The 27,539-nt window shown below is 47.6% G+C and overlaps 2 protein-coding genes across 10 annotated transcripts; one reads left to right on the top strand and one right to left on the bottom strand.

Annotated features, from left to right (window-relative positions):
- Positions 1 to 1,121: 1,121 nt before the first annotated feature.
- On the bottom strand, positions 1,122 to 22,941 carry DDX59 (DEAD-box helicase 59). Of its 9 annotated transcripts, none has more exons than XM_023632746.2 (8): positions 22,783 to 22,941; positions 20,774 to 21,579; positions 19,405 to 19,572; positions 15,576 to 15,665; positions 8,104 to 8,355; positions 6,673 to 6,825; positions 6,021 to 6,149; positions 1,122 to 1,629 (listed from the first exon to the last, which is right to left on the bottom strand). In XM_023632746.2, exons 2-8 carry the CDS (start codon positions 21,566 to 21,568, stop codon positions 1,366 to 1,368), a joined length of 1,851 nt encoding a protein of 616 aa, XP_023488514.1. In that variant the 5' UTR covers positions 21,569 to 21,579; positions 22,783 to 22,941; the 3' UTR covers positions 1,122 to 1,365. The 9 variants fall into 9 exon arrangements, with proteins under 9 accessions (XP_023488514.1, XP_023488517.1, XP_023488515.1 ...); XM_023632749.2 differs by having other exon boundaries at positions 21,089 to 21,579; positions 22,783 to 22,921; XM_023632747.2 differs by having other exon boundaries at positions 22,650 to 22,813.
- Positions 21,654 to 27,460, top strand: LOC111771351 (uncharacterized). Its single transcript, XM_070255762.1, has 4 exons — positions 21,654 to 21,692; positions 22,522 to 23,046; positions 23,593 to 23,647; positions 26,330 to 27,460. The coding sequence occupies exons 1-4, from the start codon at positions 21,654 to 21,656 to the stop codon at positions 26,350 to 26,352; spliced, it is 642 nt and encodes a 213-aa protein (XP_070111863.1). The 3' UTR covers positions 26,353 to 27,460.
- The last annotated feature ends 79 nt before the right edge of the window (positions 27,461 to 27,539 follow it).

The following is a 27,539-nucleotide window of genomic DNA, read 5'->3' on the forward strand; positions in this document are numbered from 1 at the left end:
ACGAGTTCGAGTCTAGTGAAAAAGTGCCCCTTCTCTAGATTCTTACAACACTTCAAGGCACTTACTGCACGGGAAGCACGGTGCACCTGCTGTGGGGGCCGCCTCAGCGCCCCTCTGCTCCAGCATCTGGCCCTTCCCAGCTGCCTCCTCATCCCGCTCCCTTGAGACGGAACACACTCGCCACTCGGCAGGCAGCAGACACCAGACACCGCGCGAGAGCCAGTCTTCAGGGTTCACACGCTCTTTGTGGACCCTCTGAGCCCGCTTTCCTTTGGGTGGAGCCCACACTTAGGAACGGCCTCCACAGGGACTCCGGTGAGTGGGCCAAGCCATCCCACATCCCCTATAAAGCTTGTTCAAGTGTCATTTATGTAACGTCCTATCAAAATCCCCCAACTAAACTGATACTGGTTTGTTTCTTTTTTTGAGGAAGATCAGCCCTGAGCTAACATCTGCTACCAATCCTCCTCTTTTTTTGCTGAGGAAGACTGGCCCTGAGCTAACATCCGTGCCCATCTTCCTCTACTTTATATGTGGGACGCCTACCACAGCAGGGCGTGCCAAGCAGTGCCATGCCTGCACCCAGGATCTGAACTGGCGAACCCCAGGCCGCTGAAGCGGAATGTGCGAACTTAACCGCTGTACCACCAGGCTGGCCCCTGATACTAACGGTTTTTAAAGAAAGGAAAGTATTGATGGATCCAAGCACAACACCCATCTTTCTTTCCAGGACTTAATATTGTCAATTGAATTAGCAAAGAGACACTAACATAAAACTATAATTGCAAAGCAACATTAACAGAACCTGGCATTATTTTGATAAATAGCCCATGTTAAATAGAAAATAAATTCGTTCACCAAGGTGAAGGGAAAACAACTGAGAATAAAACATATTTTATATTTATCTTTTGAAAGGCGCCCTGGCCATTTTGTCCAGCTTCGGCCACTTGCTCTCTTCCTAACGTTCATTTATTCCACAAAAACCCAAGTGCCAGTGTGCACGCACCACGGGGAGGACACCAAACCAGAATCACGGTCCTGAACCAGCCTCTTCGCTGAGCAGGTTGCGAGTTCCAACAGCAGCTCCAAGGAATATATTTTTTTTAAAAAAAAATACTCTATCCAGAGAAAAGAAATTTTATTTTACTTAGCAATTCATTTTCTGATGTTTTAATTTATAAGTGGCATAAAGGGAAATAAATACAATATTGCTGTATAAATTTGATATTCTATTAAACATTTTTAAATCATGTTAAATTTTTTCATTTCATGTACATCTGCCATTTACTCAAACCGGAGAGTGATAACATACAGAAATTTCACTGACAATACACAATATAAAATTATTCAAAGTGGTATAACAAATCACTTTTGAGAATTACTTTTATCATGTTTTCTGATAATGGCCATAAGATTAGCCTCTGTGACCAGATCGTTCTGTGTCTGTTTCTCCCTCTGCTGTTCCTTTCTTTTCTGGTCATGAAGGTAAGGAGAATTTAACAACTGGGGCGGAAGAATGGATCCTGTGGGTTTTACTCTTTTTGCAATATCCCAGAAGAGTCTTTTGGAATTGTTATTGATGAAAGTAATCGCTGTTCCATTTTGACCTAATCTCCCCACTCTTCCAATCTGAAATGAAATCAGAGGCCATTTTCAAAATGGGCAAAACCTTAATGTCTCCTGAAAGAAAAGGAAGACTAGTATTTAAAGAGGCTTTGCTAAGATTAACATTCATTCAGATAACGTTATTTTGAACTGTACATCTCAACATATTTGTGAAAGCAATCTAGTGGGCTGCCACCAGATCTTTTTTTTTGCTGAGGAAGATTGGCCCTGAGCTAACATTCGTGCCCATCTTCCTCTACTTTATATGTCGGATGCCTGTCACAGCATGGCTTGATAAGTGGTGCATAGGTCTGCACCCAGGATCTGAACCGGCAAACCCCAGGCCACTGAAGTGGAGTGTGCAAACTTAACCACTGTGCCACCAGGCCAGCCCCACCAGCAGATTTTTAATGAAACCGCTCAAATAGAAAATACGAAAGTGATCACATACAATAAAAGTTAGTATTGTTTCTGAAACATGTGTTTCAGTTACATATGTGTGTGTGTATGTGTGTGTAGGGGGGGTAATGACATAAAAGGTGGGTTAAGGTAAAAACTTTTTTTTTTTTGAGGAAGATTAGCCCTGAGCTAACATTTGCTGCCAATCCTCCTCTTTTTGCTGAGGAAGACTGGCCCTGAGCTAACATCCGTGCCCATCTTCCTCCACTTTATATGTGGGATGCCTACCACAGCATGGCTTGACAAGTAGTGCCATGTCCACACCCGGGATCCAAACCGGCGAACCCCGGGCCGCCGAAGCAGAACGTGGAAACTTAACCGCTGCGCCACCGGGCCAGCCCAGGTAAAAACTTTTTTAAAGCAACTGCATTAAGGGCAAAAGGACCATTTGCTTTAGAGCACTCAAGTGCTGTGAAACGTGGGATTTAAGCAAATCCATCTTTGCATAGTTATTTCCCATTTTGACAGAAATAAATGGACACTAATTTGTGATGGAGACACCTGAAAAGGAACAAAATTTACTTGTCTCCAAATATACTGAGAAGCTCTTCAGAAGGCGGGGAATACACAACCGCGGTCACTTTCTGCTCCTTAACTGAAATGTAGAACTTGAAGTCTATATTCAGAGTATTTAAATGAATAGATGGTTCCTGACAATATACAGGACTTTTCAAACGTTGTCAAAGGAGGAAACATCAAAAAAGAGTGGAAAGCGGGGGCCCCTAGGGAATGAGATTGTGCAGAAGAAGGGGAGGGAAGGGAACCCTGGTTTTCATTATCAGCTTTTACTTTTACCTGATTTATTTAATTATGTTCCTGAATTGTTCCAATAAAACTGTAAATTAACATAAAAACAGCTGCAACTCACAGGAGAAAATATTTGCAAATCACGTATCTGATAAGGGGCTTCTAGAATATACAAAGGATTTTTACAACTCAATAATAAACGGACAACCCAACTGAAAAAATGGCCAAAGGATTTAACCAGACATTTCTCCAAAGAAGACACACAAATGGCCAGTAAGTACGTGAAATGATGTTCAGCGTCATCTGACATCAGGGAAACGCAAATCAGAACACAAGGAGATGCCACCTCACACCCATCAGCATGGCTATAACTGAAAAGATAAACAATATAAGTGTCGATGAGGATGTGGAGAAATTGGAACCTTTATCTGTTGCTGGTAAGAATGTAAAACACTGAAGCCGCATGGGAAAACAGTCTGGTGGCTCCTCAAAATGTTAAAAACAGAGTTAGCATGTGCGCCAGCAATTCCATTCCTAGGTGATGCCAAATAGAAATGAAAACGTATGTCCACACAAAAACTTGTACATGATGCTCATAGCAGCACTGTTCACGGTACCCAAAAAGTGCCAAGAGCCTAAATGTCTAGCAATGAATAAATGGAAAACAAAGGCGCCGCGTCCTTACAAAGGAGCATTAGGCAGTAAGAGAAACGAGGCAGTGATACCTACTACAACACGGGTGAACCCTGAAACCACGGTGCTAAGGGAAAGAAGTCACAGGAGACTCCGTCCTGTGTGATCCCACTTACACGAAACGTCCAGAAGACAGAACTGCTGGAGACAGAAAGCAGGGCAGTGGCTGCTTAGGGTTGAGCGTGTGCGTCTCTGTGTGACGAGGAATGGGGGGTGGCTGCTGATGGCATGCAGACGGAGTTACTCTTTGGGGTGATGAAAATTGTCTAAAACTGACTGCAGTGATGGTTGCCCAGCTCTATGAATGTACTAAAAACCACGGAAGTGTACACTTTAACCCGGTGAATTGTAGAGTGCGTGAATTATATCCACGGAGACATACTTTATATCGGGATATTTTATACTGAGATAGAAGGCTGTTAAAAAAAAATAATAGCAGTAGTCTCCAAACTCTAAAGGACAGCTGACGTTCACAAATATCAAACTACTTCCTCAGAGGCTCCCCACCCCCAAAATTAAAAAGCAGACACATGGAAACCCTATTATAACGTAAAATACACATATCCTTTGACTTAGCAGGTCTGCTACTAGGAATTGACCTCACCGATGTACTTGCACGAGAGGCACAAAGAGCTGTGTACCTGGATGTTGGCTGCAGTGTATACTTAATAACGAAACCCTGGAAACATGGTTGTCCATCAGTAAAGGGTTTACCAAATAAATTACAGTACCTCCACACAACACGTTACTGTGCAGCCATTAAAACAGAGCAAGCCAGACCAAACATGTGAAAACACTTAAAGAGCATAGAAAGCACCTGGCCATACAGTAAGCTCTCGATACATCTTAACATTTATTAACTGGTACGTATGATGGATGCTGATAAGGAAAGGTGTCTAAGATGTATTTAATAAAGAAAGCAAGGTACAGAACAGTTGGTACAACACGGTCCCATTTATGCAAAAAGCGTTAACAGGGTGTGCACATATGTGTGTATATATGAATACGTATGCATTTATATTTTCTGCACCATTAACTGTGGTAGCCACTGAAAGGTAGCACGGCCACCTTACAAAGACTTACTTTTCATTTTGTATCTTTTGTTATTTGCATTATTTGCTACTGTGTGTATGTCCTTCAGTTAGGGAAACAAACAACAAACATCCAGATACAGACTAGAAAAGCAGAAGGATCTGGGGCCATTCTGGGCAGAGGGGAGAAACTATATATGCCATCAGCCCCCGAGGCCACTGCTGTGTCAGAGCACAGTACAGGGAGGAGAGCAGAGCCATGGGCTCGCCCTCGGGGTAGCGAGGAAAGACGAGATCATTATAATCAGCACACTACTTAAGAAGCAAAGAAGCTTCTTGCCTATTTTAATATTTTAGAAAGATTTCCATCCAGAATTATTAAAAGTTTGACAGAAAATAAACGTCAGTTATTTGAACAATCAATGCCTGTGGAATACTCAATTCCCTGATGCACAGGGAAATGAGACGGTACCAAAAAAAAAAGAGAGAGAGAGAGTGGACTGGCCTGGTGGCGCAGTGGTTAAGTGCGCACATCCCGCTTTGGCGGCCTGGGGTTCACTGGTTCGGATCCTGGGTACAGACATGGCCCCGCTTGGTAAGCCATGCTGTGGTAGGTGTCCCACATATAAAATAGAGGAAGATGGGCATGGATGTTAGCTCAGGGCCAGTCTTCCTCAGCAAAAAAAAAAAAAAAAAAAAAAAGAGGAGGATTGGCAGCAGATGTTAACTCAGGGCTAATCTTCCTCAAAAAAATAAAAGAGAGAGAGAAAGAAGTACCGGTGTATTATTATGTCTAAGTAAAAATAAAAGCAATAACGAGTTAAAAGTACTAAAAGCGTTTCAGTGGTGGCCCAGGGAATGTGGTATTCAGAGGCAACTCTGAGAACACCGGAGAAAGGCTCCCCGTGGAGAGCGTGTAAGTGATGCTGGAGAAGGAAGACGGGCACCGTGGGTGAGATAACGCGGCGCTGAGAGGAGCCTCTTTTTTCTGCTAGAAAGGAGAGCTACTGTTATCTCTGGTTGTGAAAAAAGGAACAAAACTGTAAAGGTTGAAAGACCAGAACAAGTAAGGATATGAAGAGGAGATGGGGACAAGATTCCTAAAAACACAAATACTTTCACGGGTCAATTTTATTTTGGCCAGTTACATGAACTTTGTAAAACAAAGCCTCTTTTTTTCGGATTATAAAAGCCATTTAATATGCTCAGGGAAGAAAAGAAATATAAAGGAAACAAAAATAAACCCCAAATGAGCCACTTAAAATTTTTTGAAACTAACATTTTAGGTTATTATTTCCAATTATCTGTGAATGCATTTTAGGCATACCTATAGATCTTAAAATTTATGTACGTATATATTTTAAAAGCAAAAATATACAAAGTTTTGCGTCCATTATAAAAGCTTTTTTCTTTCTTTTTTTTTAACTTACCAGTATATCGACCACGCCTTGCCCAAGACTGCTGGTGGCCGCACGTCGGTCTTACCTGATGCACGTACTCGTCCATGCTGGATGGCATGTCGAAATTCACGACCAGCTTCACGCTGACCAAGTCCAGGCCGCGTCCCAGGACCCCGGTGCTCACGACGACTTCATAGTCTCCCTCCAGCAGTCCCTTTCCAGGAAAGCAACAAAATTCATTATTCAGAATTTATCTTAGGTGATTTTATGTCATTTACGTATCTTTTTTTTCTCCCAGTACTTTCTTCTATTTTGTTGTTGCGATATCTTTTCAGTGTGTACGGGGTCTCTGTACACCTCAGAAACGTATGTAGCTTAAGGTCCTCCCAACGCGCCCCCACCCCCCCAGCCCCTGAATTTTTTCTATTAATTCACTTGGGCAAACCGTTTCCAAAGGTGAGCTCCTGCTCAGCCCCAGCTCACAGCGACCTGATTTCAGAAACGGCGGGTTCGGAATTAGGAGGCCGTCAGTGGGTCCCCAGGGGACAGGTTTACTGCTCCCAAAACACAGACGCCCGGGCAAGAGGCACAAGGAACTTCGCGGGGGCTGCTCTGAAGCTCACGCAGTCGTTAAAACCAGGTCTGCTCTAAAGACCAGCGGGTAATAGGGCATCTCTCGAAAATAAGGCAAAACAGGTTTGGAGGAAGGATGAGAAGAGAGGTGCTGCGTGTCAAACCTTCAGGATGTTTCTCCTCTCTGTCTGCGATTTCTCCGAATGTATAGACACGCTTTTCAGACCTGTGACTTTCTGAACTGCTTCGCTCAGCAGATCTGCCCCCAGTTTGCAGTCCACAAACACTAACACTGGAGGCTTAAAGAGTTTCTTATCCTGGAAAATTAAAAACACGCATTTAAAATTGTTCATACGACATAATTTACAATGGGGAGTTTTTCCAAAAGCATTAGTATAAGCCCATTACCAATCAATTTATAAATACTGTTAAGGAGAAAAAAAGGCATATTCTGCTAAAATGAGTATTTTCTTTAAAATACGCACAAACATAAGCCAAACTGTCTACTGCCCTTCCCAGTTCTCTATCTCTATCTCTATATTGCAAAAATAATTTTTAAATTTTAAGTGCAATTTAAGATTTTCAATACTGTTCACAGTCAATACAAACCATATTTACCTTAACACCATATTTTTAACTATCCTTGCACATTATCACCCACTTAACAAATTTCTGTTTAAGCTGGTTACTGTTAAAAAATTCAATGTCTCAAGGTAGTATACAGCCAAGAAAGAACTTGTCCTCACCTTAGATATATAACACTATTAAAAATTTTTGAAACAAAAAAAATATTCTTAAGGAATAATCTTGATATTTAAGTGTTTTTCTATAACAAAGAAAAGAAAAAGCTACTCTGCATCTATACAGCATGTTTTTACAAATAAAAATTTATTTGATTCTCACAGAGTTCTGAGGGAGGTAAAGCAATTTTTTTTTTTTTTGGCTGGGACACAGTCGCCCTGAGCTGACATCTGTTGCCAATCTTCCTCTTTTTTTTTTTCCCTCCCCAAAGCCCTAGTACATAGTTGTATATATTAGTTGCAAGTCCTTCTAGTTTTTCTATGTGAGTCAGTGCCACAGCATGGCTACTGACTGACGGGTGGTGTGGTTCTGTGCCCGGGAACCGAACCTGGGGCGCCGAAGCAGTGAGGGCCCCAAACTTCAACCACTAGGCCATCAGGGCTGACTCTGGTAATTTATTAAGTATCTATACCAAATTGCCCCAAAGCTGCATCTAAAAACCACTCTCCTGGGGCCAGCCCAGTGGTGTGGTAGTTAAGTCTGTGCACTCCACTTCAGCAGCCTGGGGTTCATAGGTTCAGATCCCAGGCATGGACCTAGCACTGCTCATCAAGCCATGCTGTGGCAGCATCCCACATAAATAGAGGAAGATGGGCACAGATGTTAGTTCAGCAACAATCTTCCTCAAGCAAAAAGAGGAAGATTGGCAACAGATGTTCGCTCAGGGCCAATCTTCCTCAGCAAAAACAAAAAACAAAAAAAAGGCCACACCCCAAAAATCCCACTATTTTCTTAAGAACTGTGAAAAATGCAAACACAATTTACAAAACAGGGTTGCCAGCTTGACTACTCACATTTAAGATTTCAAATAATTTTTTCTTTTTGGCTGGTTCCTCTATCCACAAAATAATCTGACGCACACTGGAACACGGCAGGTTCTTTTCTCCGGTGACGATCCTCACAGGGTTGTGCAGAAGCTGGCCTGCGAGTTGCTCTATGCTGGTTGGAATTGTAGCGGAAACCAAAATGGTCTGACAATCCTGAGGCACGTTTTCCAAGACGTCAAGCACCTGCTGTTGAAAGCCCATCTTTAACATGGTGTCGGCCTAAAATAAAATCACTTTAAGGTTAGTCCTTCTTGATACTAAAACCCAGAGAAGGCTGATATAATTGAGAACATAAAAAAATTAAGAATTCCTACCCAGAAAAATATACGACAATGTCAAAAGACAAAGGCTCAACTGGGAAAAACATACACTTACATATATTGATATATGGTGTCACGATATGTTTACAACATCAAAGATTTTTATTATGGCATTATTAACAGCAGCAAAAAACCATAGACATCCTAAATAGCCATCACTACAGGGCTTGGTAAATAAATTATGGTAGATCCATAGAAGACGACACTCTGTTGTCATGACCAGTGACCAGAAAGCCATTTATTAAATGATAATGAATCACTACGAAGAGGAAAAAAGCAAAGTACAGAACACCATCACAATATGATACCATCTGCAGACGTGCTCAAGAACCATTATTACCACCTCTGGGGAGAAGCCTATGGGGGGCCATTTCATTTTTCATAGCTTTTTGCAAAGTTTGGGTTTTTTTTTTACCATGGACATCTATTTATAAAAAAGTATTTAAAAAAATTAGTGTTGGGGGCTGGCCCCATGGCTGAGTGGTTAAGTTCTCGTGCTCTGCTTCAGTGGCCCAGGGTTTCACCGGTTTGGATCCTGGGCGTGGACATGGCACCGCTCATCAGGCCACGCTGAGGCAGCGTCCCACATGCCACAACTAGAAGGACCCACAACTAAAAATACACAACTATGTAATGGGGAGCTTTGGGAGAAACAGGAAAAATAAATAAAATCTTTAAAAAAATAAGTGTTGGCTTTCACTTCTGTATCTACTTCTGCACTGCTGGGGGGTTTTTTTTGTCTTTTTTTTTTTGAGTAAGATCAGCCCTGAGCTAACTACTGCCAGTCCTCCTCTTTTTTTGCTGAGGAAGACTGGCCCTGAGCTAACATCCGTGCCCATCTTCCTCTACTTTATATGTGGGACGCCTATCACAGCATGGCTTGCCAAGCGGTGCCATGTCCAAACCCGGGATCCAAACCGGCGAACCCCGGGCCACCGAAGCAGAACGTGTGAACTTAACCGCTGTGCCACTGGGCCGGCCCCTGCACTGCCGGTTTTTAAAAACAGTGAATGTATTACTAAGTAAACAGAAAAAAGAATTTTAAGTTTGTGCTGCTTTAAAATAACAAAAGATTGAGGCTATCTTCATTTTCAAACATAATCTGGGTGTCTATTATTTTGGAAAATAAGATATTTAATTATTTTAGACTATTTAGACTCAGGCACTGCATTTTTAAGAGTCCACTAACGTACTGTCTGATTTAAGTTTGAACACTCATTTGAATATTCTTCTTCTATGACATTTAAAAACTCTACAGCAATCACGATGGTCTGGGTTTGATCCTGGCTCCGTATCGATGACCTTAAGCAAGTTCAGGGATGGTTTTCAGCCTTTGTCTTTCCCTTTATAAACGAGGACGACAACAGTTAACTAGTTCATGGGGCTGATACGAGGATTAATGAGACAAAGTACCTACAACACTGGGGACAGCGCCCCCAGCACGGGCCGTCTCAGCCAGTGCTCCAGTTGGCTACGAGCCATCGAGAACACACACGCACACACGTGTGCACACACACACGCACGGTACCCACGTTTCCTCAATAATCCCACCACGCCCCACTCATCGAGTCCATGGCCTTGCTCTGCTGCTTGAGAGAAAGTACAGACCATTGGGAATAAATCCTGTCGTTTCTCTTCTCATCCGAGCTCCTGAAGAGTTGTCTGCACCTGCTGCGTCCCCTCCCGCCCTCTCTGTTCAGTCCAGGGTCTCCGCCCCCTCACCCGGCTGCAACTGCACACATCCTCTTTCAGGTCATCTGTCACTCCCAGAGCGTCAAATCCAACAGCCATCCATTGGTCTATCTCGAACTCTTTTTAAGATGCAATTTTTATTACTATTTCTATAACATAAGTAATACGCTCACTATAGAATACTCGGTAAACAAACAAGGTATAAAGAACGGAACAGGGGTCCCCTATTATCCCGTAACCCAGACACCGCCCCTACCTCGCTCCCTTCCAGTCTCCTAAATGAGGTCTGCGAGTCCCTCGTGCCCACCCCATAGCCACCGCCCAGGCTCAGACCCCCTCCGTCCTGGGAACCAGCTTCCCTGCTCACAGGCTCCTCTGCACATCAGGAATAAGAGTCTGATCACGGCACGCTCCTGCCTACAGTCCTTCGGGGCTCCCACCGTCTACAGAACAAAGGCTGAACTCTCAGGGCCTCTCAGAAACCACGCGCGGGTGAAAACGGAAAAGAAATGAATAAGTATGGTTATTTTAAGGTGCGAGGAATATGATGCTTTTCCCCCTTATTTCCAACCCGTCTTTAACGTGCATGGATTACTCATAGAACATGGTTGTCATTCAAACTGCAAAATGAGCCACAAATAGCATTTTTTTAAACCCACAAAACAGGACAGAATAGAAAATATCAGAATAGAAAAATTGCATGTGGTAGGTATTGTCCCATGAAACTTCTTTTCATTTGTACAAACAGACACACACATGCTGTTCACGTACTGGGTCTAAAGTGTATGGTTCAAAAGCCACGATGAATCAGGGCCGGCCTGGTGGTGCAGTGGTTAAGGGCGCACGCTCTGCTTCGGCAGCGTAAGGTTTTTGCCGGTTCGGATCCTGGGTGTGGACATGGCACTGCTCGTCAAGCCATGCTGTGGCAGACATCCCACATATAAAGTAGAGGAAGATGGGCACGGATGTTAGCTCAGGGCCAATCTTCCTCAAAAAAAAAAAACCCAAAAATAGAAAAAAAAAAGTACTACATAAATATATAGTGTTTCAAATATTAGAAGCACTCACAATGAAAACAAAGCCACTTTAGAAACACGAGAGTCCACAGCGGGAGGAAAAGCCAGGACTCCGGTAACATTAAGGGGTAAACAGAGTCAGAGGTAAGAACAGAGGGAGAGGTTAGCACAGGTGACCTCTAATTAAAAACACACGTGGCCAAGCTTTTCTGGGAAACGTTCTGTTTTCAGTGCTGCCTACACTTCACTGCTCGTGACGTCCTTAGTCCCCGAGAATCCGGCTTCCGTCTGTGCCACCAAAACCTCCGTGAAGGTCCCCAGCTCAGCGCTCCCTCACCCAACTCCACTGAGCAGCGAAGAGTGGCTGAAGCTCACATTTACCCAGCGTTCACCCTGCGCCAGGCTCCTTTCCACGGGCTGCACGTGTCCTCGTAACACTCCTGCGAGGGAGGCACCTCTATGACCCTGGTTTTACATGGGGAAACTGAGGCATATCACACAGGGATCCATCAGGTGTTGGAGCCCAGACGTGGACCTTGGCAATCCGGCTCCAACCACACGCCGTGAACACCAAGCTACACTGCTGTGCTCAGTGGTTAAGACACACGAAGAGACCCCACCTTTAAAGACTATGGTCTCGCAGGGAAATAGATGGGTCAAACAAAACTTACAGTATCCATACACTTGACATATGATCTATTTATTTACTTATTTTTATTCTTTTTTGGTGTGGAAGATTGGCCCTGAGCTAACTTCTGTTGCCAATCTTCCTTTCTTCTTTTTTCCCGCCCCAGAGCCCCAGTACACAGCTGTACATCACGGTTCTAAGTCCTTCTACTTGTTCTATGTGGGACGCTGCCACAGCATGGCTTGATGAGCAGTGTGTAGGTCTGCACCCAGGATCCAAGCCGGTGAACCCTGGGCTGCTGGAGCACAGCCCACGAACTTACCCACTGTGCCACCGAGCCGGCGCCTGAAATATGATATATTTAAGTTATGGCACATGACATGTTGACAGGCCCCCTTCAATTTATTTTTCTTCCCTCACTGGCTACGCCTTTCTCTTTAGATCAATCTCCACATGGTGGACAATCTCTAAGCGGTGGAGACCCCCCTGGGCTGGGTCCTAGGCCCCCTTTTACCCCCATTTACGCCCTCTCCCCAGGTAACCTCAACAAATCCTACAGTTCGAATGCCACGCGCACATCAGAGACGCCCGGGATCTCATCTGTGGCCGTAACGGCCTCTCTGAACTCAGGTGGAAGAATCCAGCTGCTGACTGAACGTCTCCACTTGGATCTCACGGGCCCTCAAACTTAACTCGCTCACAACAGAATTCTGTACTTCCTCCCTGCCAAACCCTCTCCCATTCCGGGACACGCCTCGGGAACCGGGAGCCTCGGAAACTCCCGTCTCCTCTCTCTGCTCCGTCCCCCGCCTCCAGCCCATTAACAGTCCTGTGGACACCACAACACGGCCCCAACCCAGCCCCTCCACTCCAGCTCGCCTTTGTGACTGCTCTCGCTCCCGTCGCTCCCACGCAGGAACCCACTCACCTCAAGCAACCACACAGATTCTTCTAGAATGTGAACCAGATCTTGTTACCCTTCTGCTTAAACCCTCCGGCGACTTCCCAGCGCTTAGAAGAAAGTCCGACTCCTAACCAGGGCCTAAAGCGATACGGTCCTCATCCTCGCCCACTCCTGACTTCATCCCCTACCACGCCTGCCCCACGGGCCCTCCCCCTGCCCCCAGCTCCCCCCTGCTCGGGCTTCGGCTCCTGTGCGCAGGCTGCTCTGTCTGAAATGGTCTTCCCTCCAGAGGGAGCATCGCGGGGCTGGCCCTTCATTCAGATCTCAACATGAAAGTCACCTCGGGGAGCCCTCCCCGACTACAATAGAGACGCCTCTGTCACGTCACCTCGTGTACGTCCACCTGGCACAGCTCATCTCACGTTCCTCTGCATCCTCAAAACCAAGAACACTGTCTGGGTGTAAAAAACCCTACAAAGGTACCGGATAAAGCAGCAGTCTTCAACCCTAAACGCTGAACCGGCACCTATGTGTCAGGCAGCATGCTGGTCAGCGTGTCCCAAACCTCTCTGAAGATAAGCACCACCCAGAATCAGTTTCTAGAACATTCCTGGGCTCCAACTCCGACCCACCGGATCAGAACGTCCCAGTGAGCAGCCTGGTATCTGTGACACTCGTGGAGCACGGCAGGCGAGTCTTATTAGGGGAGCTCGGGAGAACGCCGTCCTCGATTTCTGGGGGACGCAGAGAGCACAGCGTGAGAGGGCTGACAGGGTCTGCACACAGGCCGACAGAGCAGGGGACGAAGGCCCGAAGCGAGCCTGGGGAGCGAGGGAGGGCTGCCCCGTCACGGACACTGAAGGAAGAGCAGGCAGGTGGGGCGGGAGAGAATTCTAGACCACAGGACAGGCGTGCAGGAGACCAGAGGGTGACAAAGCAGATTTGCCTAATTCTAAACGAATTATCTTAATTTTCGTGCCTGACCATTCCCATGCCCCACCTCCTCCTGAAACAGCGACTACTCTCTTCGTCAGGGACAACATTCCTTCTCAGCTCCTTTCTGCTCTCTCGCCTACTTCTTTGCTCACTGACTTATCTTCCAACTCCACAGGCCAGACCCTCCACCTTGGTCCTTGTCTCTAACCTTCCTCCCTGAGAGAAACTGGTAGGTCTCACGGTTCTAATGCACTTTTTTAATTTTTTTGAGGAAGATTAGCCCTGGGCTAACATCTGCTGTCAGCCCTCCTCTTTTTGCTGAGGAAGACTGGCCCTGAGCTAACATCCATGCCCATCTTCCTCTACTTTATATGTGGGACGCCTACCACAGCATGGCGTGCCAAGCAGTGCCATGTCCGCACCCAGGATCAGAACCGGCGAACTCTCGGCCGCCGAAATGGAACGTGTGAACTTAACCACTGCACCTCCAGGCAGCCCCACGTTCTTGCCTTTATCTGAAGTATATGTGTCTTTGTCTCCGACCAGACTTAGCACCCTGGAGGCCTGAACGGTATTTAACGCTCCTTTGTGGCGCCATCCAAGCTCATCCGGAGTCGGCCCACCTGTGCCGCCTTCAGACTCAGCACCGACCGATGACACTGTTTACCAGCACTGCCCCTCTGGACCACACGGAGACGCGCCCCTTAGCCGCCGGGGGCTGGGGCCGCGCTGCGCACAGGGGCACTCGGCACACACTTGCTGCCTGAGACCTGCTTCGTGCCGAGCGAGCACTGAGGTGCCTGGGGGAAACCTTTCACCGAAGAAAACAAAAACGCGGCCGAGAGAAGCGAGCACGAATGGCACCTGACTCTAAATTCTCCGCGAGGATCTCTGCTCAGGCTCAGAGGATGGCGAGGACTTAAGAACTCGGCACACGGGCCGGGCGGCAGGAAGTCTGACGACAATCAGATGCAACAGACCAGTTCCGCCAAAGGGCCAGGCCACGAAGATGCTTCTCAAGGGGCTGAATAAGCTTTACACCTGTGTGCGACTTCTCAGTCTGTGAGACATCTTCCCAATCACTAACTCATCCTTCCACAACTCTGGACGATGAATGACCTGCCCGAGGCCTCTCAGCAGGTGGGGTGCGGGCTCATATCCTACTCTTGTGGTCTTGGCCACGTGTTCTGTCCATAGCCTCTGGCATCCTACTGCCACCCACTGGGCCACAGACAGCAGGCCAGGTTGCGATCACGGGCCAGCACCTCACACTCCACATTTCTGACCACTGCCAGGTACCACGGGCCTCTGCTCTGTCACTGCCGTGGGACCCGTGTGACAGTGGCTGCACTGTAGGCAGGAACGGCTCCCGCCCGGTCCGGGCTGGCACGTGGTTTTGTGTTCTCGTGCTTGTCTGCACAGTGGAACATCATCGAATCATAACACATTTCCTTCACCTTATTAAGCAAGCCAAAAGCAGAAAACGCCTGGCTGCTCTATGCCACACAGACAACCGCGATCACAGACCCAAACGTCCACACGGGAAAAATAAAAAAAGGTCACCCCACGAAGCATTATCAGCTACTTCCCAAATTCCTGCGGACACTTACTTGCCACGGATCCCTTGATCTTTGCAGACAAACGATGGCCAGCATCAAGTGTTCAAAAATCTTATCACTGAGCACAGAGCACTTGCTGAATTTGTTTTCTGCCAATTAGGAAGAGACAGCTGTGGTTTCATTTGAGTGCACACTACCTTAGCTAGCTGCAGTGTCACACAGGAACCAGCTTAAGAACCACTGCCGCCATTTAAAAAAAACCCTGACTTTTTCTCCTTTGGGGGAGGAATTGCGTGCATACACAATGAAGTTATATAACTATAATATGCATTTCATAACTTATATAAAATCAGCTGACTACTGTTTCTAAGCACGGCTACTTACTTCATCTACTACGACAATTTTTATCCCGCAGAGGTCTACAGCGTTCTGCTTGATTATATCCAGAAGTCGCCCTGGAGTTGCTATGATAACCTGAATAGGAGAGAAAAAGCAAATAAAAAAATCAGATAACACTCATTCATTCATTCATTCATTCTTTTTTTTTAGATGAAATCTCTTTTCATTTTCTTCTTTTTTTTTTTTTGGTGCTTGAGGAAGATTGTCCCTGAGCTAACATCCACTGCCAATCTTCCTCTACTTTGTATGTGAGATGCCGCCATAGCATGGCCGATGAGTGGAGTCAGTCCGCATCTGGGATCCGAACCCTTGAACCTGGGACACTGAACTGAAGTGCACAGAACTTTAACCACCAGGCCCTGGGGCCGGCCCCTTTCTTTCTTTCTTTCTGTACTTACTGAGCGGCTAACGTGTGCCGGACACTGTGCTGAGAACTCAGAATTCAACGATGAGTAAGTCAGGCATGGTCTCTGCTCTCAGGAAACTCACAATACAAAGGAAGAAACAGATAGATAAACGCTGGTGGGATCAGCATCATGTACGACAAAGGAAGGGATCTTTCCTGTTCCAGCTAACACAGAAACTAAAGCCTACAGGAGCTGTGGGAGGGCTCGAGGTGTGGACGGCCAGGCGGAGGGAAAGGCATCCACGTGCGTTCTGGACCCGGGAGGCCACGAGTCGGGAGGGAGGGGAGGCACAGGCCGAGCCCTGGGAACCAGGCAGGGAGCCCGGCAGGGGATGCCTCGCAGGCAGGCTGACCGCTATTTGGCTCTGTGAACAAGTGCCAAACCCTTAACCTCTGAGCTGGGCCTATTTTGTTTTTAAATTAAGAGGCTGGCACAGGGATTTCTCAGGTTGCTGAAAGCTCCTGAGGGTCTTAGAATATATTGTAGGAGTGGTTAAAGGCAGAGGCTCTTTAGTCAAGAAACTGAGGCAGGAATCTTACCCCAGCACCTAATAAGGACGTGAATCTGTTCCCTCATCCACAACACGGAAACGATAATAATCACGGTGAGGAATAAACGAGCCAGTGCCTGGCACAGAGTATAGCAGAGTCACAAACGAGCTAAGAAAGTCAACTGTATTCCACTTTTCAAGTCCACACCAACACAACGGTAAGATCGCTGAGAAGGAGAAGACGTCACGCTGCTAAGGATCTGGGTGCAGACCACTACAGGGTTCTCTCAGATACCTCAGAAACACACATGTAAGTCAATTTTAATTATTTTGAGTTGTGTTCACCCATCTACGTCATTTTTCCTCCTCTGCCAGTTTGGAAATTATAAACTTTTTTTTTTTCATTATTTTAATGCTTCCCTTGAATTTTAACCAACATACATAACGTAATAAAGTCTACAGTTAATTGACATTTTTACCTTTTTCCTAAACAATCAAGGGCAAATACCTGAACCCCAATCTCATCCATCGTGTGCTCACAGGCTGCTGTTGGCCAGTATCTTATTTCTATTTTTTTTAAGAAACCCTGCAGATTGCTCATTATTATTGGTTTTATCCAGTCGATGTTTCTGTAGATTTACCCGCGTGCTTGCCATTTTCTTGGCTCCCCAGCTTTCTCCCATCCCACACCTTCCTTTCCTTTCCGGAATCATCTCCCTTATCGGCAGGATATCTTAGTTTAGAAGTTCCCTCAGAAGGTTTACTGGTCATAAACTCTCCCGCTTTTGTTTATCTGAAAGGTCTTCATCTTGCCCTTGCCCTTCAAAGACAGCTTTGCTGAGCAGACAGACACATCCGCTGTTTTCTCTCTCTCACAGGGTGTCTGCGAGGGACACGGCCCAGTGGGGGCAGCTGCAGTGGCAGCAGAGTGAGGAAGGCTCTGCATGGGGTGCTGTGGCCGGAGGGGTGAGGAGGGCGCAAGTGGGGTCAAGAGGGGAGACTGGTTGCATACAGGAGGACCGGTCTAATGCATAGAGGAGAACGGGTGGTGGGTTCTCACTGTCAGCGTTACAAACATGGCAACAGAAAACCTAAAATGAGCCTAGTTGCGTTGCATTAGAGTTGGAAGTATCAGCAGGACTCCTGGCCTCAGACAAATGTGACACAGAAACTCCCACACTTAGATACATTCCCCGCCTCTGGTCACTGTGAGCTCCTGAAGCAACCACAGCTCGCCAGCCACGAGCCGGACCTCGAGCCCAGATGCTGCTTCTAAAGACTGTCCTCCACCCCAAGGAACCAGGCTCCCTGGAGAAAGGCAGGATTGCAGGGCCGAGGCAAGGAAAGAACGAGGTGAGCATGGACATCTTCTTCAGATAGAAAGTAAGACAGTGCTCAGAGAATGACGGGATATGATAAAAGGACACAGAAATCCACCTGAAGGTGCTTCCACTATCAAACTGAGGACAACTGGAGTATCAAAACAAATAATGACAGATTATAAACCCCGCCGCCCCCCCTTTTTTTTGGAGAGGAAGATTAGCCCTGAGCTAACATCTGTGCCCATCTTCCTCGACTTTGTATGTGCGACCCCACCACAGTGTGGCCTGATGAGCAGTGTATAGGTCTGCACCCAGGATCCAAACCTGCAAACCCTAGGCAGCCCAAGCAGAGTTCGTGAAATTAACCATTATGCCACTGGGCTGGCCCCAGATTATAACCCTTTAAATAAAATAGGGAACCACGAGTCCAGACTGATATAAAAAAATAAATGGGGGGCTGGCCCAGTGGCTCAGTGGTTAAGTGCGCACGTTCCACTTTGGCGGCCCGGAGTTCGCCAGTTTGGATCCCGGGTGTGGACATGGCACCACTTGGCAAGCCATGCTGTGGCAGGCATCCCACATATAAAGTAGAGGAAGATGGGCACGGATATGAGCTCAGGGCCGGTCTTCCTCAGCAAAAAGAGGAGGACTGGCGGCAGATGTTAGCTCAGGGCTGATCTCAAAAAAATAAAAATAAATAAATAAATGAATAAGTGGGAAGTTTGGTGAAGCATAAGAAGTTTGTGATCAGAAAGCGCTCCCCCCAAAATACTCAATACGAAGGGTAATGATAACTTTACAGTTAGTTTTCAGATAATATCATCAGTAAAAGGACAAATTGAAACTCTGTCGTCTACAGGAGGTAACGAAAAGAACAGAGCATCTCTCTGTGATACCCGGTCAAAGATACATAACTTGCATCTAATCAATTGAGGGACGTTCTTCAAAGGAAGTGGCTTATAATCCTGAAAAGTGTCAAGATGGTGAGAAAAAAGGAAAGACTGAAGATCTCTTCCACACTGAAGGGGATGAAAGCGACAGGACAATTAAATGCGGCAGACGATTCAGAACGCATCTCTTGTGCGTCCAAAGAAAGCTGATGGGGCAATGAGCAAAACGTGACGGGGCCCGAGGAGCAGCTGGTGGCAGTGCTAACTCCTGACGCATCCGGTGTGTCCACGTCCGCTTCCTGACTCTGCAGCTGTATTGTGGTTCTGTGGGATAAGGTCCCTGTTTGCAGGAATCGTTCTAAAGCATATGAGCGATGGATCCTTAGATAAATCCCAGCTTTCAGAGACTCAACTTTTCAACCCTAAAAGATGGGATACACCAACCCGCCTCCAAGAGCAGAGGTGCTGATGAACTGTGAGAATGTGCGTGAGAACACGTGTCAGCGAATGGCACACACCAGGCACTCAGTAAGCTCTGCTCCTGGCATTTCCTATAAGCATCAAGCTTAAAAATTAAGGCTTACTTCGCAAGAATTTTAAGGCCACTTAAAAATCACACTCATAAGTTTCTCAAGGAAAAAAATGAACTCGTTCCCACATTGCGAACAGCAGCCTGCAAGGGCATCCTCCGGAACGGGCGCCTACCTTGACATGCTGTCGCAGCCGGTGGAGCTGAGGGGGGAGCGGCAGGCCCCCCACCAGCAGCACGGTCTTCATGCGCGGCAGCCCGGTCATCAGCTCCTTGGCCTGTCTCTCTATCTGGATGGCTAACTCTCTCGTTGGTGTCAGAATGAGGGCAGCGGGGGTCTTGCTCTGCAGAGATGTGAAAAACGAGTCTAAAAACACGAGCCATCAACTCCTGCCGATATGGACCGAATCTTGACAGCGAGTCCAGGAGCCTTTCCCTCTGAGAGCATCCCCACCAGCCCTGCTGGATGGCAGCCCTCCCGCCTTCTGCTCACTGCCAATTTCTCCTCCAAAAGCCATCACAAATTGAACCCATTTCTTATACAACAGAGATACACACGACAGATCCAAAGTGGGACCAGGGAGAGGCAAGCGCAGTCACCGAGGGGGGACAACTGAAGGTTTCCTCCGAGTGGATGCGACCCTGCAGGCTCCAGCCATCCTTCTCCAAGAGAAAACCCGCTCATCACTGAGAACAGGCGGTTAAAGCTGGCATTCTACCCTGGGTTTGCCTCTCAGCTCTCTTTGTGTGTTCACTCCTTTCTCTGTCCAAATTACTTCCTTATATAAATACCCATTTCCTGCCCGATAGCTCTATTTTGGTCCTCCAGTTGAGTTTCACCTATATTTCGAACATCTGCGGCTTTCTTCCATTTTTTTCTCTCATTTTATCTTCTACCACTCTTCAGTTTCCCAAATCCTCCTCCTTTAGCTCTTCTCTCTGCCTACATTTTTCTTATTTCCCTCCCCGCCATTCTTCATACCCCACGAGCTCACCAGTGCTTGACATGCAATCACCCAAAATGTCTCTTAAGCTAATCATAACTGGGAGGGTTTCAGACATGGTAACCTCACAAGTAAGGGGAGGCAGTATCATCTGAAGACGAACCGTGGATGACATTTAAGGGTCTATTCTGAAACTCCACGGCAGTGTTCCAACTTTGGTATAAATCGGGTTTTTCAAAACACAAAATGCAAGGAAACTAAACTGACACCGAAAAACTGCAGCTCGTCTGGTCAGCAGGAGTTTTTTTCCCCCCAAATTAAAAGCTTATTCCTCGAACAGAAAATTTGTTAGACGGAAAACATTTCGTAGGGAAAGCAATTTTTGAGACCTTCAATGAAGATCTTTGGTGCCACACAATAAAAGAATTCCCTGCAATTATGTTTTCCACACAAACGCCTATCAGAGGCAAAATCTCTAGGAACACTAGGGACTAAAATTCTAAATGTCGTGTTTCAGGTTGCAATTGGAAGACAGTTAAGGACGAAACCTGGTAAACAGCTCGCCTGTTTCTGAGAATAATGCAGGGGAAGTCTAACGTACCTCCAACAGAGCTCGGAGGATGACAGGAAGCAGGAACGCGGCCGTTTTTCCCGAGCCGGTGTCCGCACTGGCCAGGATGTCCCTACCCAGCAGGCCCACGGGGACCATCTGCATCTGGATGGGGGTGGGGACCTCGTAGCCTGCTTCCTTCAAGTTGTGATTTAAGGCCTCAGGGAAGCCACAATGCTCAAAGTCAATGATGGGCCTGGGGACGTCTCGCCCTTGAACTACAATTCCCAGCTGCCGTTTAAGATTTTCAATCTGGTCCCCCTGCAGGTTCGAAATGAAGGGGTGCTCTTTGTAGACGTAACCTGCCTGTGGTAGAGACGCTGGCTCAGAGTCGGCTCCCTGGGGCCCGCCGAGTTTTAACTTCTCTTCCTCTTCCTGCACCGTCAGGAGATGTCTCGCCTTGCACTCCAGACTACACACGTCCTCGTCCGTCCTGTCGCAGATGTACTCTCCGTACCGGCCGCAGACCACACAGACAGGCTCCCCGGGCTCTGCCCAGCGCTGGGTTTTGGAAAATGACTTAACAGGCTCTTCGGAAAGGCCGCTGTCCTTTGCGCCCTGCCCAGGTCCAGCCACACCGACCTTGGCCATCGGGCCCGCTGGACCCGGGGAGGGGCATGGCGCGGGGCGGGGCCCGTCTGGCGTGGCCACTGCACCATCCACTGGACCCTCTCGGCCTTCATCCAACTGAAGGTCTTCTGCTTCTGGTTTAACTCTCTTAGCCGCCCAACTTTTGCCATCATCATTAGCATTCCTCTTGACTTTGAGAGATCTTGGGACAAACATCCTTCAAAACTCTGTTGAAGAAAATACATAAAGAGATTTATTTTACCCTCAATAATGTTTACCCATAAGGTACCATCTGGTCACCATGGAGGCAGCCTGGCGTCCCCGGGCTTTCCCGGAAGGGGTAGAGATGGCACCAGGACACCACTTTCATCCAGCTCTCCTTCCATGCTCCTCTTTCCTTTGGTGACAACAGAGTCCTCCTCACACACAGGGGTGAACAGCGCACACCGCCCAGCACAGCCTGACTGCGCACACGGCCTGCTTCTGCACACTGGCCACGCACCCTTGGAAAGCCAGATATTACGGAAATTCCGGAGTAAATCCTTATATGACACTTCACAAGAGAAAACAGGAGGGATGCTGCACAAATGGAATCTTTCGAGTCAAAACCACAAAGCAGAGCGAAAAATGCTGGTGTGACACACTAAGTACCGTTTGCATGGTGCTTATGTCCCACTACAGGGCTGGGGGCTTCCCGCTGGCTCCTAAGCAGGGTACCACGACCCCCCGTACAGACAGACGCACGGATGCACTTTATTGCTGGATGGTGCAGTGTAGACTCATTTTCACACGAGCACGCGCAGCCCCCGGGGGGGAAGCGACCCGTCCAAGCGCACACCATTCTCACCCCCAGAGAGCGGGCTGGAGCCAGGGCCACACCCATTCACGCCCAAAACGTGTTTTTGCAAAGTGAAAGTGGGAAAGCAGCATTTAACCTAATTGGGGGACTATCGCATATAAACATTCTTCTTAAAAAAAATTAATTCTTAGGATAAATTGTCAGAGTCCATTCTTCCGGGAAAATCCCAACAAAAATGCAACTGAGGGTCTGCAATCACTATCCAGTCTCCCCAAATCCCAAAATAAGGGGAGCGGGCCAGGGCCGGCTCCGTGTAAGCGGGAAGCGCCAGGAACCGAGTCCTCAGCCGGTGAACCCGCTCGGGAACTAGGGGGGCAGGCGGCGGCGACCCCCATTCCCACCCACGCCCCGACGCCCGCCGTCGCCCCACCCCGACCCCCCCAGCGCCCCGGCCCACCCCCGCTCGGGCGTCGCCCCGCACCCGCCCGGCAGCCGCACCCGGGCGCGTGACGTCACGGCGCTGCTAGGAGACGGGGGCGGGGCGACGGCGGGGTGGGAGGGGGCCTGCAGGGGGGGTGCCGCCCTCGGCGCGGCCCGGCGCCCGCGGCCAGGGGAGAGGCCGCAGACTCACCGCGCAGGCCCGGGCCGGTCCGCTCCGCGCGGGCCGCTCCTCCTCCAGCGCGGGGCCGGGCTTCCTGACGACCCCCCCGACGGCTGGGCGGCACTCCGGCGTGCCCCGGCGGCGGAGCGCGGAGTCCACTTGTCCGGGTTTTGGGAGCTGGCGCGGCGCGGAAGGCGGAGCCCCGCGGGGGCGGAGCCCGGCTGGGAGCGGTGGCGGGAGGGGCGTGGCCGGAAGTCCGCGTTGGCCACGCCCCCCGCCCCGCGCCGGCTGGAGGTAAAGCCCGGAGCCCGGGGCGGCTGGGCCGGGTCTGCAGGGACGGGAGGTTTGGGATCCTCCGGGAAGGATCGACGTAACCGAGTGGGCCGGGACTGGGGAAAAAGAGTCAGACGGCCCGGAAGGAAGCAGGCGGGGCGCGGGGCCTGGTGCACTCGGAAAGTGGGACGTCTGAGTGTGAAAGGGAGGGCAGGGGCCTGCAAACCCATTCTGCCTGGAGCTGGCAGAACAGCTGTCAAATTAACCGGAGTAGGTTTAATGCGGCTTATTGGGTAGAGTGGATGATGCTCGCACATCGCCACACCAGACCCCACCCCCAAAGGAGAATAACCCAAGTCCCGGCTCTCGGTCCGGTGGCTTGTCCCTTCTCTGCTCTCCGGCCTCTGGAGCCCCGAGCCCCAGGCAGCTTGCGGTGGAGAAGGGATGGGGATGGGGGAGGGCAGAGGCTGACGACTTCAAGTACTGTCTTAAGGGTTTTAGGATATTTTCAGTCTAATATGTGACGCCTGCAAAATAATATAATGAACAAGTGTGTACATTTTAAAGCACGCTGAGAAAACGGAAGGCTGTGACTCCGCCAGGTTACCAACATTACGCAGAGGTGCGTGCACCTGCCGGGTTCTGCCTCTTGCTTCTTCCCTCACCCCCGCCCCACCCCGCTACCCCGAGTTCTGTCTCTCCTTGTCATTTTTAGTAAGTACCTTTATCATAGTTGGATGCATTCCTGAAGAATATGTTGTTGTCTTTCTTCCTTTTGAGCTTTATAAAAATAGCGTAACATATATAGCCTTATGGGATTTGCTTTTATCCTCAAGCGTTTGTTTCTTCGACTCATCTATGTTGTTAAGAGTAAACAAGCGATAGAATGTTTATTTTCACCGCTGTAATATTGTGTGTCCGTCAAGTCCTTTATGTATAGTTCTGTTTCGTTTTTTTTTTTTTTTTTGAGGAAGATCAGCCCTGAGCTAACATCTGCCAATCCTCCTCTTTTTGCCAAAGAAGACTGGCCCTGAGCTAACATCCGTGCCCTTCTTCCTCTACTTGTATATGTGGGATGCCTACCACAGCATGGCTTGACAAGTGGTGCCATGTCCATACCTGGGATCCGAACCGGTGAACCCGGGCTGCCCGAGTGGAACGTCGGAACTTAACCGCTACGCCACCGGGCGGCCCGTGTGTATCGTTCTTTATCCGTTTTCCACTTGAGTTGTCGCCAGTGTTTCGTTATAATTAGAGGCAAATATAGGACGAAACTAATGAAATTTAAGCTTCAGGACCCGCCGTGGGTTCTTTCCAGAGCCCTAAAAGAGGAGTCTTGCAGTGTGTTCATGTGGACGCATATTTTTGTAAAATCGGCAAAAGAAAGAGATTTAAACCAGGATGGAGTAGGACCACCTTCTCTTTCCTCTATGGCTTCCCTTCCTTTGACGCTTCTCAAATTGGGTGGTGGTGGATGGCTGCAGGCACTTGGGAATGGAGCCGAGGCTGGTTGAGCTCCGGACGTATTTTCTTTGAGTTCATTGAGTGTCTTTATGAGGTTTGCAGTCTGTTCATGTTAAGCTCTTGCTTTTCACCCCAGAGCAGGAAAGTGCAGACAGAGATCGTATCAGGATGTGAGGAGTGTGGCCTGCAGGATCCCGCGCTGGGGGTATCAGCGTGGTGGGGGGATGTAGTTTGACATGTAGGGAGCTAGAGGCTAGTCTGTGAAATTCATTAGGTGCATAAACTCATAAGCAGAGGCTCCAATTCTGACCAATGCCTGGGCAAGTGGAACTTCTTTCCCATCAGGAATGTATTCATGATTACATGATGATTCTAAGTGCACTTCACACTTTTTCTTGATTGATGCGAATCTCACAAAGTAACATTTATCAGACTCCCTGGGTTGGTAGGTCACAATCTATAACAAAACTACAGTGAGTTTGTCTGGATGTGAAGACACCTGCTTTTTACATCCCAAATATTAATCAAAAAAATTTTAATAAGCCAGGCTAAAAGAAAGAATTCATAATCTTTTTATTCTCTCTATAGAAAACAGTATTACAGAAATCATTGCTGTATGAAGAAGGGATGGAAGAGTACGCAGCCAGGCCAGCCCCGGTGGGCTAGGTGTTAAGTTCAGTGCACTCTGATTCAGCGGCCTGCGTTTGGTTCCCCGGTGCAGACCTACACCCCTCGTCTGTCAGTGGCCGTGCTGTGGTAGTGGCTCATATACAAAAAAACAAAGACTGGCACAGATGTTAGCTCAGGGCCACTCTTCCTCAAGCAAAAAGAGGAAGATTGGCAATAGGTGTTAGCTCAGGGCCAATCTTCCTCACCAAAAAAAAATAAATAAATAAAATAAAACACACATATATATATTCTCAGTACCAATCTTTTGTCAATTGTATGTGTTGCGAATATTTTCTCGCTGTTTATAGTATGTGTTTTCAAGTTTAAAAATTTTTTTACTTTATTAAAAAAAAATCAAACTTCAGAAAAGTTTCAGGACTAATAGAGTAGCCCCCTTTTCCACAGTTTCACTTTCCAACCCCTGTCCAAAAGTGTTAAATGGGAAATTCCAGGAGTAAACAATTCATGAGTTTTAAATCGTGATGAGTAGCGTGATGAAATCTCACGCTGTCCCACTTTGTCCCACCGGGACGTGACTCATGCCTTTGTCTGGCACATCCATGCTGTGGATGCTGCCCACCCGTCAGTCACTTAGCCATCGCGGTTATCAGATTACTGAACTAGCGCAGTACTTGTGTTCAAGGAACCCTTATTTTACTTAACGACAGCCCCAAGGCACAAGGGTAGTGACGCTGACAATTTGGCTGTGCCAGAGAAAAGCCCTAAAGTGTAAAGGTGAAATTTCTCCACTTAAGGAAAGAAAAAAATCATATGCCGAGGTTGCTAAGATCTGCGGTAACTTTTAATTACAGTATATTGTTATAATTGTTCTATTTATTATTAGTTATTGTTGATAACCTCTTACTGTACCTAATTTAGAAATGAAACTTCATCATAGGTATGTATGTATAGGAAGAAATGTAGTATATACAGGGTTCAGTACTATCCATGGTTTCAGGCGTCCACTAGGACGAGGCTGAGGAAGGGGTCCTGCACAATGAACTCCCGTATGCATGTTCTTCATATAGATTCACAGTTTGCTATATTTGTGTATAAGAGAAACTGTATATATATATCTATATCTATATATATGTATATATATTTCTGATCTATTTAAAAGTAAGTTGCAGCACGTATCTCTGTGAACAGATAGTCTCTTCTGTACCTACAGAACTGAGACAGGAACCAGCCTAAAGAGACACAGCCGTCTGCAAGGCCCCTGGCCTCACAAGATAAGGCCCCCAATCAATCGGCAAGCTGGGAGAATCGGATAGAGGCCGCCAGGATCCAAGTTCAGCAGCTTCAGGACTCTCCTGGGCTTACGACGCACCCCAGCACCCAGGAGCTGACTGAAGCTGAGCCTAGCGACATCACCACATTGAAAATCACACTCGGGGCGGAGTGCTAGCATCCTAAGCTACACGCAGGGCGTGTGGTGGCATGTAGTGCAACAGCACAAGTGCAAGAAGACAACCCCCCCCTTACAGGCCAGGACAGGGCCCTCCTCCCCAGCCTTTGCCTAATAAAAGCCTCACAATCCCACTCCATAACGAGCCAGTCATCTGCCCCTTTCCTTCCTGCACCGGCTCCCTCATCCTTGCCCTGTGCATGAGCTAATCAACTTTTACTTTTCTACTCCACTTTGTTGTCTCTCTTGATTTCCATCCTGGGGGCCAACAAGAACCCAATGTGCCGGTAACAGAACCACTTTCAAATTTAGGTAGTTTAACATTAATATAATACTCGTGTCTAATATACAGGCTATATTGACATTCCGCCATTTGTTCCACTAATGTGCTTTAGAGCAGCTTTTTTCCCCAATCCAGGATCCAGTCTAAGATCTTTTCACTCTCTCTATGGAGTCCTTTGATGAGTGAAAGTTCTTAAGTTTAATGCAGTTAAATTTGTCAGTCTTTTCTTTTGTACTTAGCAACTTCGGCATCTAGAAAATCCTTGCCCTGCCAGGGGTTGGGGGGCAGGGGGATGAGGAGCACAGAGGAATTTTCGGGCAGTGAAAGTATTCTGTATGGTACTGTAATGGTGGACACGTCATTATTCGTTTGTCCAAACCCAGAGAATGCACGACACCAAGAGGGAACCCTGATGTAAACTGCACTTTAGGGGATAATAATGAGTCAACGCAGGGTCATCCGTGCGGTGGGGGATGTTGATAATGGGGGAGGCTGTGTGTGAATGGGGCTGGGGGTCTGGGAAGTCGCTGTACCTTCTACTTAATTTTGCTGTAAACCTAAAACTGCCCTAAAAAGCGTCTATTAAAGAAAAGGTCCTTGCCTACCCCAAAGTCAGAATCGTATTTCCTAGAATTTGGGGGGAAACTTTGAAAGTTTTGTCTTTCACATTCAAATCATTAATCCGTGTGG

Source organism: Equus caballus, chromosome 30, assembly GCF_041296265.1.
Source record: "Equus caballus isolate H_3958 breed thoroughbred chromosome 30, TB-T2T, whole genome shotgun sequence".
NCBI classification, from domain to species: Eukaryota; Metazoa; Chordata; class Mammalia; order Perissodactyla; family Equidae; genus Equus; species Equus caballus.